The sequence below is a fragment of the Equus caballus genome, chromosome 18 (genome assembly GCF_041296265.1).
Source record: "Equus caballus isolate H_3958 breed thoroughbred chromosome 18, TB-T2T, whole genome shotgun sequence".
NCBI classification, from domain to species: domain Eukaryota; kingdom Metazoa; phylum Chordata; class Mammalia; order Perissodactyla; family Equidae; genus Equus; species Equus caballus.
Genome location: NC_091701.1, coordinates 58026863 through 58041674, shown reverse-complemented (window position 1 = coordinate 58041674; position 14812 = coordinate 58026863). Strand labels below are relative to the sequence as shown.

Sequence of the window (14812 nt, the reverse complement as noted above, 5' to 3'; positions counted from 1 at the left end):
CTTTTAATGTCCTCCTGGATTCCTTAATATAGAAGTTTCTTGTCTGTAGATCATTGATATTTTCATAGAAAAGTCAAAGTCTTTCTCTTTCCCTTTCTTTTCTCCCTCCCTCACTAAATAAACTAGGTCATGATCCATCTGTAAAAATGATATAATGTGGTGATGCTTTAGCTTTGAATTTCATTTAGAAGAATTACAGTTTGGGATAGATCTGTGTTGTGGTAAAAGTTAACTATTTATCATTTTCATTTAAAATCTATCAAAAAGGATTGTTCTTTCATTAAGAACTGCCAATATTGTTGTAAAACCAGATTAATAATCATAGGCAAGCATCTGCACTAACAAAAAAATTACATAAATTTTCAACTGTTGATCTGCTTTACTTACGTATTATTCTGAAGTTGAGTAATGTTCATTTCTGTGTAATTTAATATATGGATGTGTAGAGTGATGAACCCAGTTATGTAGTAGTGAGTACCTATATATGTATTCATTTGTTTTAATCTCTAAGATTGCTCTTACTTCGAAACAACAGTTGAAGGTATTTCTGACCTGAATTTAAGGACAGCTATAGTATTTCTTCTGGAAATACAAAGCTAAAGAGCCTGCATTCTGATTTTGTTCATTGCCCTTGTGTGTCTACATGATGTAGACTTATTAGAGATGATTGAGTTAGCCTTAGGCTGTCCTAATGGGTTTTCACTGGTTGTTAAAAATGCTCTTTGAAGAATCTAACTAAATTTTCCAAATAAACTGGTTGATTTATACTTACTGAGAGAGGAGTTCCAGTGCACCCACTCATATCATCAATTACAATATGTTCTGAAGTGTAATTTGCCTCGTGTTGATTAAAAGGCCTGTAATGATCTTTTCCTGCTGCTCAACACATCCTCTGCTGCCCTCTAATGGCTGCCCATTAGTAGCACCCATGGATGTCCATTTTACTACCGTCGGGGACCTGCTTTTCTCCGGCGTCCAGCCATTTATGTAGCTGCTGGGTCTGTGGGAGACTATCCCAGTAGAAAGAAGCTGGGAGGAGCTGCTGTGAAGGAAAAGCTTCATGTGATCCTATGATTGCACCACAAGATGTTGACATCAGGTAGTTGTGATAATGTTAGGATTCCTAGGTAAGTGTTTTACTTTACTGTGTCGTATGTTTGTTCATTTGTTCGTTCATTTATCTATCCATTCATTTATCAGATATTTTTTGAAGGCCAGGTATGTCCAGTACCTAGCCTTGCCTTGATCTAGTAGGCTCCTTATGGCTTTGTTAAATGAGTGAATTGATGAGTGAATAAATACAAAGATAGATAAGACTTAATCTCTGCTCTTGGGGAGACTAGATACCAGTTTAACTACTTGGTTGCCTTAGTTGTCCTCTGACTCTGTAAGATCTTGAGAAAGATGTTCAGACTAGAAGATGGTTACAATGTCAGTTGAAACCTAGCCTCCCCATATTGCTAGTCCTCAGAATTGATCATCCCTAACTGTAGAAGGGCTCTGTTTTAGGCAGGATTTATTTTGTACCTAGAAATGATAATTACTTTGGTAGTTCTTGGTTTTGGTGGAAGGTAACATGCAGTTATGGTTGCACATTTTTCTTTATATTCTCCAGTCTCCAAGGCAGTGCATCTGCTATAAACTCTGGCTTTCTACCTCCTTTACATTTAATAAATTGTGACTTGAAATAGGTCGTTTTAAATGACCATATATGAAATATGATGTTTTTGTTAAGCATGTTTTGAATTGTGTAATTCTTCTGCTCGTAGCCTGCTTTACTTGGCAGGTTTTTTAAAAAGTAAATTTTCCCTGCCACTTTTCATTAATTAATATCAGGTAAATCTCCATCGTTGGCTTCGTTCCTTGTTTGAGAATGTAATCCACTTAGATATATTTAGTTTGAATAAGTTTCTTCTTGTCAAAAACAGTGATCTGTATCTATCCCATGGGAGAGGAGCATGACTTGGTCTTTGTGTTACTTAGCATTTTATTATGGTGATGGTAATGGATGGTTGTATTTTGCAAGATTTGTTTTGTACATTATTTTAACTATTCTATGAGATATGTAAGATAACTAGAGATAAGCAAATGTGTTTTTTTATGGCTATGCTAACAACTTGAAAAACCTAAAACAAATAACTTTTGACAAACTAGATGTAATTGGAACTAGTGGTACAGTAATCATTATTTTTTATTACCCGTCTCTTTTATGACAACAGTGAAAGAGATTGATGGAAAGGAGACTCTAGAAGGGAGGAAGATATAAAGAGTAAACATTACAGCTTTCATTTCTTCATTGCTTCATGTTTTACCAGTCATTTCTTTTGATCTTGGCCCACACACCCAAAAACCTATGTTTCTCATTACTTTAAGTTACTTTTTCATCACCTTCAAGATGTTCTTTAAAAAAAAAAGCTGTTGGATTAAAAAAAAAAACAAGTTAGTGTTTTGCTGTGCTGAAGTGGTTCTGTAAAGTAATGGGAAGTTTGTATAGAGCATCTGTCCCTCAGGAGACAGTGAATAGTATAAGATTGCTTCTGGATGTCATAGTTTGCCAAGGTAAGTCTAGACCGGAGACCGAAGCCATCTCCTTTTTTTGCTTTATGTGGAGAACACAATGGTGAAAAATTTGGCACTTTTGGCATAAAGTCAGTAACCTGATGTGTAAAGCTTGTACAACACAGATATCACTCCAAGGGTCATGTGTGCTAATTTCTTATGCCTTGAGGGATCCTGGGAGTTCCAGATGTTCTTTTCTCTTGGGTGCTGGCTAACTGGGTTTTATTGTGGCAAGGCTTCAAACCTGTGTGTTGATGGGCATTTTCATTCAGAATAAGTGGCAACAGGTAAAAGAAAGAAGCAGCATTAAGTGATTGCAGACACGATCTCCTAAACTCTAAACTGCAGCTTTGCTTCCTATTCCAGTCAAGTTCCTCCACTGCCTAAAGAGAAGCCAACTCCAACTGAAGCAGAAAAGGGATATATTGGAAGGATGTTGTATAACCCACAGAATTGATGAGAAGGATGGAGAAGTAGACTCAGAAAATAGGAAGGAGCCAAAGGCAGTTGAGAATTTGTCCTCATACCGTAGGAAGAGTCTGGTTAGGAAGTCTGTTCTGTTTCTATGACTAAGTTGTTCTTGTATCTGCATTACTCTCTCAAGGTTGAAATTCTTTTGTGAGAGCATCCTATTGACAGCCTAGATCAGGCAGTTCTCTTGTTTTTAGATTTCTGGGGGTCTGTGAGGACAAAATTATTTTTATAGTAATTCTTAGGTATTATTTGCACCGATGATGCAAAAGCAATGGTGGGTGAAAGTGGTGGTGCCTTAAGCAGGAATCAAGGCAGTGGCTTGTATACATGTGTATACTCTGCATGTTGTCATTTTGCATATAGTCTAGGGCCCTGTCTTGTTCAGTAGGCCAGATGTCACTGCGTATTTTCAGAGCTGTTTTGTTGGTAAGCCGATAGTGCCTTGTGAGAACATCACTGCTGGAACAGATTGCCTGAGTGTAAATCCTAACTTCCCCACCCACTAGCTGTGAGATGCTGGGCGACATTTAACCTCTCTAAGCCCCAGTTAACTCTTCTGTAAAATTGGGATAATAATAGTACTTACCTTATAGAAATATTGTGAGGATTAAGTATGTTAATACAAATAAATCATTGAGAACAGTACATGGCTTGTAGTAAACACTTAGTACATGTTAATTTTCATAATCATTATCATCGTCATTATCAAGCTTTCCAATCCAGTCTCTGATAAGCTGGTCACAGGAGAAGGGACCATAGACGTGAATCTGAGCTGTCTGGTTCTTGTAGAGCCGGATAGCAAAGTCGTCAGATCAAGGTATTGAGATGGAAACATGAAGTGCTGCTGGTTTTAGAGTAAAAATGTAAGATGTGCACTTTTCCCTCATGCTTCCTACTAATTGTATGTTCGCCCGGGCTGATACAGAACAAAAATGAATGGCCAGATTGCAAACAAATATTCAAGTATAAAACTTGAATGGGATATATCATATTGAGTTTGACAGCACGTTTTCTTTGTAGACAGGTGCAAATAGCGGTGATCGTTTTTTTTTAGTTGTATACACGAAAGCTGTAAAATAGTATACTTGTTTCAGTAGTCTTGCTTTGTCATTATCTGACATATTGAGACTACATCTTTTTTTTCTTGATAGCTGGGTTTTTTGGTTTTTCTTTTTAAAGAATACATTTTTGAAATCGACAAGGTTCATAGTAAGTGTTTGCTGAATAATATACTTTCATATAGAGTCACATTTTCTGCTCTGCTGGAAAATTATTTTTAAGGAAGTATGCTTTCTGGTGACTGTAGTTAATAATATTATATCGCATATTTGAAAGTTGCTAAGAGAGTAGGTCTTGAAAGTTCTCCTCACAAGAAAAAATATTTTTGTAGCTATGTATGGTGACAGATGTTAACTAAACGCATTGTGGTGAGCACTTTGCAATGTATACAAATATCGAATCATTATATTGTACACCTGAAAATAATATATATATATTTCAGTTGTATCTCAATTAAAAAAAAGAGGCTGTTAAAGAAAAAGAGAGTATGCTTTCACTAAATACAATGCAGTTTCATGGTCTCCTTGAAGGAATGCTCGCTATATTATAGTGGGCTTGAGGTGGGACGGGAGAAGGAGGGATAAAATGTGGTGGAGAATACTCTCTCAGACATGAAACTAAGTATAGGTGGATAATATAATTAAACATTTGATTTTCTTGTTTTGTTTTAAAGGTCCTGCTCTCCTCAAAATCCCGTGTTGGTAATATACTGGGCTGGCCAGGCCTTCAGAGGCCTGCTGTGCTAAAGCTCCCTTCTCAGGGAAACTGTCTGCCTTTAGCCCTTGCTGTATGGATAGTTCCGTTTTGTATTTAGCCATAACCCTTCCCTGTGGCCGGGTGGGCACTGGAAAACCAAACTAAGAACAGTGAATTATGGCTTGATACAAAAAGATGAACTGGGTTAATCAGATTTTTCCCTGGAGAATTTGAAAATACAAAATGTGGTGAGATGGAGGCAGTTACAGCGGGGGCAACTAATGAAACAGTCTATTAGGAAATATCTTGAAGCAAACATGAGGACAAGATACGTTACCATATGTCATGGAGAAGCAAAAATATGAGAAGTCAGAGAAAGCCATTGGAGTAGTGGAACTGAAAGAATCAGGTATTTGGAATTAAGCTGTGTAATCAATAAGGAGAGCAAAGGAGAGAAGCTTGCCTGTTTGATTGATTGATTCATTCCTTTACTCAGCAAATAATTTATTGAGTTACTGCTGTGTACCAGGCACTGTTTTAGCCCAAGAGTATTGCTCTGAAAAACAGTTAAGCCAATGATTCGCAAATGGCTGTAATTTTGCCTGCTAGAGGATATTTGGCAACGACTAGAGACGTTTTGGTTGTCACAGTTCCTTACAAAAAAGAACAATTAAATCCAACTCAAAATGTCAGTAATGCTAAGATTGAGAAACCCTAGGATAAGCCATCGTAAGTATATATTTTCATAGAATGATTATTATCTTGTAGTTGACATTTAACTTTCTGTGTTTTCAGAAGTGAGGAAGTTTGCTGGAATAAAATGGAGGCTTCAGTGATATTACCCATTCTGAAGAAAAAACTAGCCTTCCTTTCAGGTATGTTTTCTTCTTAAAATTGGAAGTGTTTGATGTGTGAACTTGTTTAAACTTTTTTCTTTGATAAGTTTGACAGAAATGCATTTCATTTTTCTTTGAAGGTTTGTTTCAAAGGTATTTCTGAGATAAAAATTTTTTACTCAGAATGGATGGTGATGTGAGCCAACTCTGTCACTGTTGGTACTTGGCCAGCTAATTTTTATTCTGTTCTATAATTTTATTAAAGTGACCTTTACAGGGTAGGGGTCATGACATCTCACTTCTTACATAAAAATGAAATAATTATGGGGCCATCCCAGTGGCATAGTGGTTAAATTTGCACATTTGCTTCGGCAGCCCAGGTTTTGCAGATTTGAACCAACACACCACTCATCAAGCCATGCTGTGGCAGCATCCCACATACAAAACAGAGGACGACTGGCACAGATGTTAGCTCAGGGCTGATCTTCCTCACCAAAAGAAAGAAAAGAAAAGAAAAACAGATAATTGGGCCGGCCCGGTGGTGCAGTGGTTAAGTTTGCATGTTCTGCTTCAGTGGCCTGGGGTTCGCCGGTTCGGATCTTGGGTACGGTCATGGCACCACTTGGCAAAAGCCATGCTGTGGTAGGCATCCCACATGTAAAGTGGAGGAGGATGGGCACGGATGTTAGCTCAGGGCCAGTCTTCCTCAGCAAAAAGAGGAGGATTGGCAGCAGCAGTTAGCTCAGGGCTAATCTTCCTCAAAAAAATAGAAAAAGGTAATTAATGCAGGCTAAGAATAATTGGCTAACTGACGTCTAAATAATTGTTTCTGAATTATAGATTGATTAGTTTTTGTGATATCCTGCATGATAGCTTTTGTTTTCCTTCTTCCTGTGAGAAAGTTTCAGTGTGCTAGAGCAGTTATGAAATATCAGTTACATGGTTTTCACTTTTAACTGTTTGAACTTAGTTATACAGGCTTGAATTTACCTTCAGTTATTAACCCAAAGTCTGTATCAGCTAAAAGTCAAAGAGAAGCTGCCAGGTGTTTTACTAGAGTGAGAGCAGTGGCCTGATACCTTGGGGGTAACAATTTTCTGGAATTTTGGATTATTGTGTAAATTTTCACATGCTTTAGAATGGGTACTGTGGCCTGCCTATTTAGGATTATTTGGACTATATTACTTTGGTTTTTCTTCCTTATTCCTGAATTGTTTGATGTTTAGGCTACTAATGTCTTTTTTTCAAAGTATATTGTATCTCCTTAAATTGGCATGTTTTTCTAGTGTAGATTTTAAGGACAAGTAAGGTATTGAATTCCACTAGTATTATTGTCTCCTTATTTAATATGTGTTTCCTTTTTTAAAAAACGTCTTCCCTTACCCGTTGACACTGACATTTTCTCCATTATTTTCTTGTGTGAGTGGTGAAGTGGTGTTGTAGGAAACCTTATTCGTAGCTTTGTGCATTTTTTACAAGTCCAGCAGTATATATTCCTATAAGTGAAAGTGTTAAAGAGAATTTACGTTTAAATTTGTGTTAGGTTTTGTCAGATTGCCCTCTAAGAATATTATTTCAATTTCCGCTTCTCACACCAGTGTATGAAAATACCTATTTACCCACACTGTTGCCAAGAGTAGGCAATATTATTCTTTTAAAATCTTTACCAGTGACATTTTGCATTGTTACAACACTTGTCCCTGTGCAGCACTTGACCTTGTTGACCATACCTGTCTTGAAAGTCTTTCTCCTCTTGGCTTCTGCCCTCTTTTGCGTTTACACTGGTGATTATGTTATGGTCCCTGTGGAAGGTGAGGGCACGAGGTTAGATGTAGTCCTGAATGTTAGACTTGGCCTCTAACGACAATTCCACAGTGGGTCAGAATGTGACAGTCCAGAGAGAAACCTTTCTGTGGATTTGGTTTAATGCAGGGATAAAGCTTAGTGATTTTGAGGAGCAAATGAAATTTCTCTTAGCCTACTCCTCTTGACTTCTTTTGTTGACTGTTAATTATTTCAACCAGTAATTTCCAAACTTTTTTAGTAATAGAAAAGCTCTTTTCAAAGCAGCAAGATCAGGGGACAGTTTGAAAACTATGGTGCAATCCATTTAACAAAAAATAAAAACCTAGGGGCTGGCTGCATGGCATAATGGTTAAGTTTGTTGTGTTCTGCTTCGGCGGCCCAGGTTTGTGGATTTGGATCCTGGGCGCAGACCTACACCACTCATTAGCCATGCTGTGGCGGCACTCCACATATAAAGTAGAGGAAGATTGGTACAGATGTTAGCTCAGGGTGAATCTTCCTCAGCAGAAAAAAATAAATAAATAAAACCTATATTCTAAACAAAAAACATGCAATTACAGTCATTTATCTATTAAATTGAACCATTTAAATTGCTATTTATTGAGACTAAATAAAGTTGTTGAATATTAGTCATTTATATGGTTAACTGAATGAGACAGAAGATTATGATTAGTACATCATGAATTGCATTCATGTCACTCATAGGTGTTTTTTTCGCTTCACACCTTTCAGTTTTTAGCTAAGATTTATAGAGATCATATAGAATTGTTCCTTTATTATTTGCTGGTTTTTAAGCTTATAAAATTGTCATAAATGTCAGTTGGGTCAGAAGATGGGCTGCAGCATGAAAGTCCATCATGTGGGGAACTTTCAAAGAAGCTGTGTATAAAATAATTAGTTACATTTTAATGCTTATGGAAAATTGAAGAGGACTTGAACATACATGTGATGTAAGTGCATTCCACTACCTGGCTTTCAGGCTTCATTAGCTAGGATCCATACTCTCAGCTTTCTCTTTATTGCCTCGTGAATTAGAATGCCTCTCTGACCTTTGTGAGTTAATTCAGATCTTTCCTTGTCACAGAATGCTCTTTTGACTTGGTTTATAAATTCTACCCATTTTTCTTATGTCTTAACTTTTCTATAAAACTTCTCACATTTATCACAGCTCTTATCATTTTCTCCATTTTCTTTTTTTTAATTATGTATCACTCACTGACAGTGATAGGAGATATCTTTCTTATTTTTTTGTTGTTGTGGAAGATTGGCCCTGTGCTAACATCTGTTGCTGATCTTCCTCTCTCTTTTTTTTTCATCCCCAAAGCCCCAGTACATAGTTGTATATCATAGTTGTAGGTCATTCTAGTTCCTCTTTGTGGGATGCCACCACAGCATGGTTTGATGAGCAGTGGGCCGTAGGTCCACGCCCATGATCTGAACTGGCAAACCCCTGGCTACCGAAGCAGAGTGTGCAAACTTGACCGCTCGACCACGGGGCTGGCCTGTTCCATTTTATAAAGCCCTTTAAATAATATTTTATATATTTTGTGCAACAGTCTAGAAAATAAGCTGTCATATTTCATATTGTTATTTCTTATAACTTAAAGCTTTTCTTCTTAGGTGGATTGGAAATTTATTTTACTTGTAAATGCTTATCGTGCTAGGCACACAATAGGTGCTTGATGAATTGATTATATTAAGAAGAGACTAAATGGAAGAAAATTAAACAAAATGATAATTGCTATGTTTATGTGTAAATTTCATGGGTGAAATTTTTCTTATTTTTTCAGAATTTTGTATGAATTTTTTCAGAATTTTCTATACTACTTTTTTACATTTACAATATATAAAATAAACAACCATTAGTTTTTACTGATGTCTTAAACTTGTAATTGTTTTAGTAACATTAGATCTAAATATATATTATTCATTTAGTGCTTTACTATCTATTATGTGTTAAATTTATATATTTTTTCTCTAATAGGAGGAAAGGACAGACGAAGTGGCCTCATTCTGACAATTCCATTATGCCTTGAACAGACAAATATGGATGAGCTGAGTGTCACCTTAGACTACCTACTCAGCATTCCAAGGTGACTTTAAAGGTGTCTTTTCTTAAGTCTCAATATGTTTTCATTCACTTACTAATGATTCCTGCTATTGTTAAAATATACTTTGCTATCTTATCTGCTTTTGTTAGCAGTGAAATTATAATTAAAAACTCTGCAATCAGTAATATGTGCTACTTATTTTGTGCTCTTCTTGCACTGAATAGCAAAGATACAGATTTCCAAAATATATCTACAGTCAATTTTTAAGGAACCCAAAGATTGAGCATCTATATACCATGCAACTTGAGAAAAGTTATTTCAGTAGAAAGCATCTTTTATTTAAGTAGCTGTTTCACTAGATATAAATATGTTTGTAGATTTTAATATATTGAGTGAAGACTATTAGAAGTTTAAAAAATATTTTTCTTTTAAAAATGAAAAAAATGTTTGTATTTTAATACAAAGGTCTTGGATTTTTAATTTTTCTATTTCTTGAGTCAAGACAAAACTTAAACCCCTCTGTTTGCTCAAGCTGACTCATCACTTCAACAACCAAAATAAAAAGCCCCTCCCTGACTTCTTCTCCCACATGTGATATTTGGGGGCTGAAGTGTGACTGCACGGGAGAATCATCTGGGAATTTTTTTCAAAATCTAATGCTTGAGATCTGCCTCCAGAGAGTATGATCCAATTGCACTTGGGAGGCCTGCTCATCAGACTTTTTTAAAAAATCCTTTAAGCTTCCCTGATAATCTAATATGCAGCCAGATTTGCACACCACTGCAATAAAGCATGAGAATGAGGGCAGGTGTTTTTGTATGTTTGTAAAATATAAAAGTGCAAAAGGAACAAAAATTATCCTTTATGTAACGCTCTTAAGTTCCGGAGAGTAAATTTTAAACGTTTTAGTCAGAGCAAACAATTCTTTGTGTCTTTTTCTTATATTTGCATTTTGTTGACATGATAGATTATTTCATTTTATTTTTATTTTATGTTATTTATTTATTTATTTTCAGGGGAAGATTCACCCTAAGCTAGCATCTGTTGGTAATCTTCCAATCTTCCTCCTTTTTTTCCCCTTCCTTTCTCCCCCACAAAGCTCCAGTACATAGTTGTATATAGTGGTAAATTCTTCTGGTTCTTCTGTGTGAGCCACTGCCACAGCATGGCTACTGACAGACAAGTGGTGTGGTTCTGTGCCTGGAAACTGAAGCTGTGCTGCCGACGCAGAGCATGCCAAGCTTTAACCACTAGGCCATCAGGCTGGCTCAGATTATTTCTTTTTAAACCACGTTGCAAAGTGCAGGGTTAAAACTATATCTTAGAACAATTGACTTTAATCACACCTACTTTCAGTATTGGTCTATAATTTAATGATTCTTTTGCTGATTCTGTTTTTCAATATTGGGGAAGTAGAGGCCTTCAGGGGAATACTTTCAATTTTTTCACTTTCTGGAAAGGAAAGATATTAGACCTCACAGTGTAATGGTTTTGAATAAGCTTGCTAATTCTCTGAGCTGCTGATTGCTAATTTGTATTATTCACCATTAGATAACAAACTGCTGTTTAGGTGAATAAGACTAGCCAGACATATAGTTAACAAATTGTGAAAAAAAAAAAAAAATCACAGGTTTATAATGGTTATATGTGGTGAGGGAACTTAGAGACCATCTGAACCACCTGTTTTATTTTATAGTTGAGAGAATTGAGACTCAGAGGTTAGAGTTACTTGCCCAGGATCGCACAGCTAGTCAGTAGAAGAGCTAAGACTAGAATCTACGATTCCTGACACCAATCCAGAGCTTTTCATACTTCAGGTGAACAGAGTATAGTGTAGTTGCATCTTGTGTCAAGTGAGATTCTGAAGTTAGAATGTAATGCAGAAATTATTGGTAGTCAAAATTACCCTTGAAAAATGCCTAAGGAAGGATTAGAGACTCATGTACTAGTTTCCCATGAACATGCTGGATTTTCCTCCAGCATTGGAACATGTCATTGAGGCTAAGGTCCTGAACACAATTGGCTTGTGCTTAGGTTTGTTGTGAGAAAATGCACGCTTGTATATACTAGAATCATGCTCAGCCCAGCAGGATACTCACACTGTGAGAGGCACTGTGTAACAGGCAGGCTAAGAAATCAGAAGTTTCACTCACGTCTCCTGTCTGTCCACTCTGGGTGTGCAAGCAGGAAGTAGTACAGTGGAGGGCAGAATAGCCTACACTACTTAAATTTTCTCTCTCTCTCATGTAAATATTCATAAGATGCTATTCTAGTGTAAATTGTGAATCAGTTTCTGCATATCCCCAAGTACCTGCCAGCCATTAGAGAAGATATAAGTTGAAGCAAGATGACAGAACTTATTCCAGCAAGGCAAAATAGATACCTGGATACTTTATTTTTGATAATTGTTTAAAGTTTGGCCTTATCAAATATTTGTAAACACTGAATTGTTAGCCTTCTGTTTTCTTGGATCACCTGCCTATATCTTTCACATTTAAAAATGTTGGCAGCTCTGTATCGGTAATTGCTGTTTCCTTAGAGAGCTAGAGTGTTTCTGAGCTCTTCATTGCAAATCTGGGGAGCAGTTTATTAGGTGTGGTGTTAACTGATTTTTCTCCTTCAGAATGTCCACCATTTAAAACTTCTTTTAAATTTTAATCCCCCCCTCAACATTTTATTATGAAAATTTTCAGATATACAAAAAGAAGTTGAAAGAATTGTACAGTAAACCCCAATATGCCCATCACTTAGAAGTCTGCAACCAGCATTGTACTTTATCACGTATCTATTCATTTATCCACCCCTCTTTCCGTCCTAGAACTGTTTTTAAGTTTACCCTGTCAGGTTGGGCTCAGCATGTGTCTAGGAGGTTTTTGCTTTTTTAGTGTGTCTTCATTTTTTTCTGTAACCTGCTTGTGTCTCCCAATCTCCTACTGTTAAAGTTTAACTCCTCCAGCTGTGAACGTCTCTGGACAGTTCTAGCAGTGTAGTTAACTAATGTGGTCTCTAATTCCTTACGGGGATGTCCAAAAGTGGTCTCTTTTTGCCATGAACATGTTAACATTTTCAATATAATAATAGCTTTTTAAAAGTTATGTAGGATGTGAGGGTGATCTGGCTGTGAGATCTGTCACCCCATTGATTCCAGGGTTGATTCGGCTGATCTGGCTGACTAGATGGGTGTCCACTTCCTCCCTCACTGCTCCATGTATGTCCCTCCTGAAGCTTCACCCTTGGTCCAAGAAGATGACCTTCCCTGATAGAGGAGGCCTGTTCTTCAGTCAAGGGAATACGAAAGCTGCGCTCCCCTGCTAGCACCTCCAAACAAGCTCTCATGGTCCCTTTGTAGGAGAACGGAGGGTAGTCAAGCTTCCAAGACTCCAGACACGTCCAAACAAGGCACTTTACGTGGCAGTCTGCCTTGCTTGTAGAAAAAGAAAAAGATAAAAATAGATAAAACTTATGTCAAAATGAAAAGAAACTATTTAGTTTCTTATCTGTACGTGACGCTTACTTTTAATGACCATGGACAAGGAGTGATATGTACCCATTATACATGGGTAACCCAGCACAGTTGGGAATGGGGGACTTCCTGATTCCTTTTCACATAGGTTGGCCCTAAACTTGTTTTTTGTTTGAGATTCTTGAGTAGAGCGCTGAGAAGAAAGGAGAGGGTCAGGTTAATTGCAGCCTGACCTGAATACTGAGTTTATGTTCAGGTAACTCCTCATGTCCAGTCCTATGTGGAGTTCAAGACTAATCATTGCTGCCCCATTTTCTATAAAGGACCCGTCATAGGTTTTAATAAAGAACAATAAAGACTGACAAATTTGGGCCAGCCTGAGTGTTAAATTTTAGGAGAGGTAAATGAAATTTTTCTTTTGTTTTCCCAGCTATTGTTGTACATTTTAGACATAAACAACAGGATCAGAAATTATGAGTTGATGATTCAGAAAGCAGAATCAAATTCAAGATTTCCTTGTGGAGGTAAAGACAAGAAATATAAATTAATCTACAAATTTTTTGGTTAAAAAACAAAATACTGAGATTAGCACTAGCAAAAACCTCATGAGTAGGTCTTTATCTCATTTTATTACATATTTCAAAATTTTAAATCAGGAGCATATCCACATTCAATGCATAGAATGAGATTTGATTTCAGTCTATTACATGAAGAGTGATTATAAGATATTGAGATGACCTGCTTTTTAAAAACATGTGGCAAAACATACGTCACTGTTTTTCAACCTTGTCTTCATTATTACCTTCGTGAGGAACCCTTTTAGACAAGTTTTTCTATTCACTTCCACTAGGTGTTATAGTAGTTTATGGTTGAATTTATGAGGTCCTTGAATGCAGAGCCACATCTTATTTGCATATCCACAATGACAGTAAAAAAGGTTTGGAGACTTTGGATGTTCATTATATGCATATTGAAGGAACCAACCAAACTTGGCAACAAAGTCATAGAATTGACCTAAAATATATCATGAAAGGAAATATAACAGCTGTGTAGTTCTGTAATTCTTTAAAATGGTGAAATTATCGTTTGAATGTGATACACAGTTTTGTAACTGCCAATATTCAATAGGTAATATTCTAGGCATGAGTATATTGAAAATATTCTATGTTCTGTTTGTTTAGAATTTTTAAGTCTATGGGCATCTTTGTTCAAAGAAAATTTTACACAGAAGTCAAATACAGGTGGTCCTTGACTTAGGATGGTTCAACTTAGGATTTTTCTACTTTACAATAGTGTGAAAGCCTTCAGTAGAAATGCTATTTCGAATTTTGAATTTTGCGCTTTTCCCCAGGTAGAGATATGTGGTAGGGTACACACTCTTTCATGATTCTGGGCAGTGGCAGCAAGCCGCAGCTCCCAACCAGCCACGTGATCATGAGGGCAAACAGCCATTCTGTTTCACTTACCTCCATTCTGTACATTCATACAACCATCTGTTTTTCACTTTTAACACAGTATTCAATAAATTACACAAGATATTCAACACTTTATTATAAAATAGGCTTTGTGTTCAATAATCTTGCCCAACTGTAGGCTAATGGAAGTGTTCCGAGCATGTTTAAAGTAGGCTGGGCTAAGTCGTGATGTTTGGTAGGTTAGGTGTATTGAATGCGTTTTTGACTTAATGATATTTTCAATTTGTGATGGGTTTATCGGGTTGTAACCCCGTTGTAAGTCAAGGAAGATCTGAATATAAAACAGAGAGAAGTGGAGCCCCACGGGCATGTCTGCTCATCCCCATCTTCCGTTCTCCTCCACTGTTAAGGAGCCTCTTTGGAGTTTATTAGAGCGGTTAGCAGATCATTTGA

General features: G+C 36.8%; 1 protein-coding gene across 4 annotated transcripts in view; it reads left to right on the top strand.

The window, feature by feature from the left end:
• SESTD1 (SEC14 and spectrin domain containing 1) overlaps positions 1-14812 on the top strand; it is a 114931-nt gene that overhangs the window by 33158 nt on the left and 66961 nt on the right. For 2 of the 4 annotated variants that reach the window (XM_023622126.2, XM_023622127.2), the window contains exons 2-3: positions 5584-5663; positions 9415-9523. In XM_023622126.2, coding sequence (XP_023477894.1) covers positions 5609-5663; positions 9415-9523 — 164 coding nt within the window. In that variant the 5' untranslated portion in view covers positions 5584-5608. Of the gene's footprint in view, positions 1-960; positions 1128-5583; positions 5664-9414; positions 9536-14812 lie in introns of those variants that run through there. The other 2 variants (XM_070241349.1, XM_023622128.2) reach the window with 2 other exon arrangements.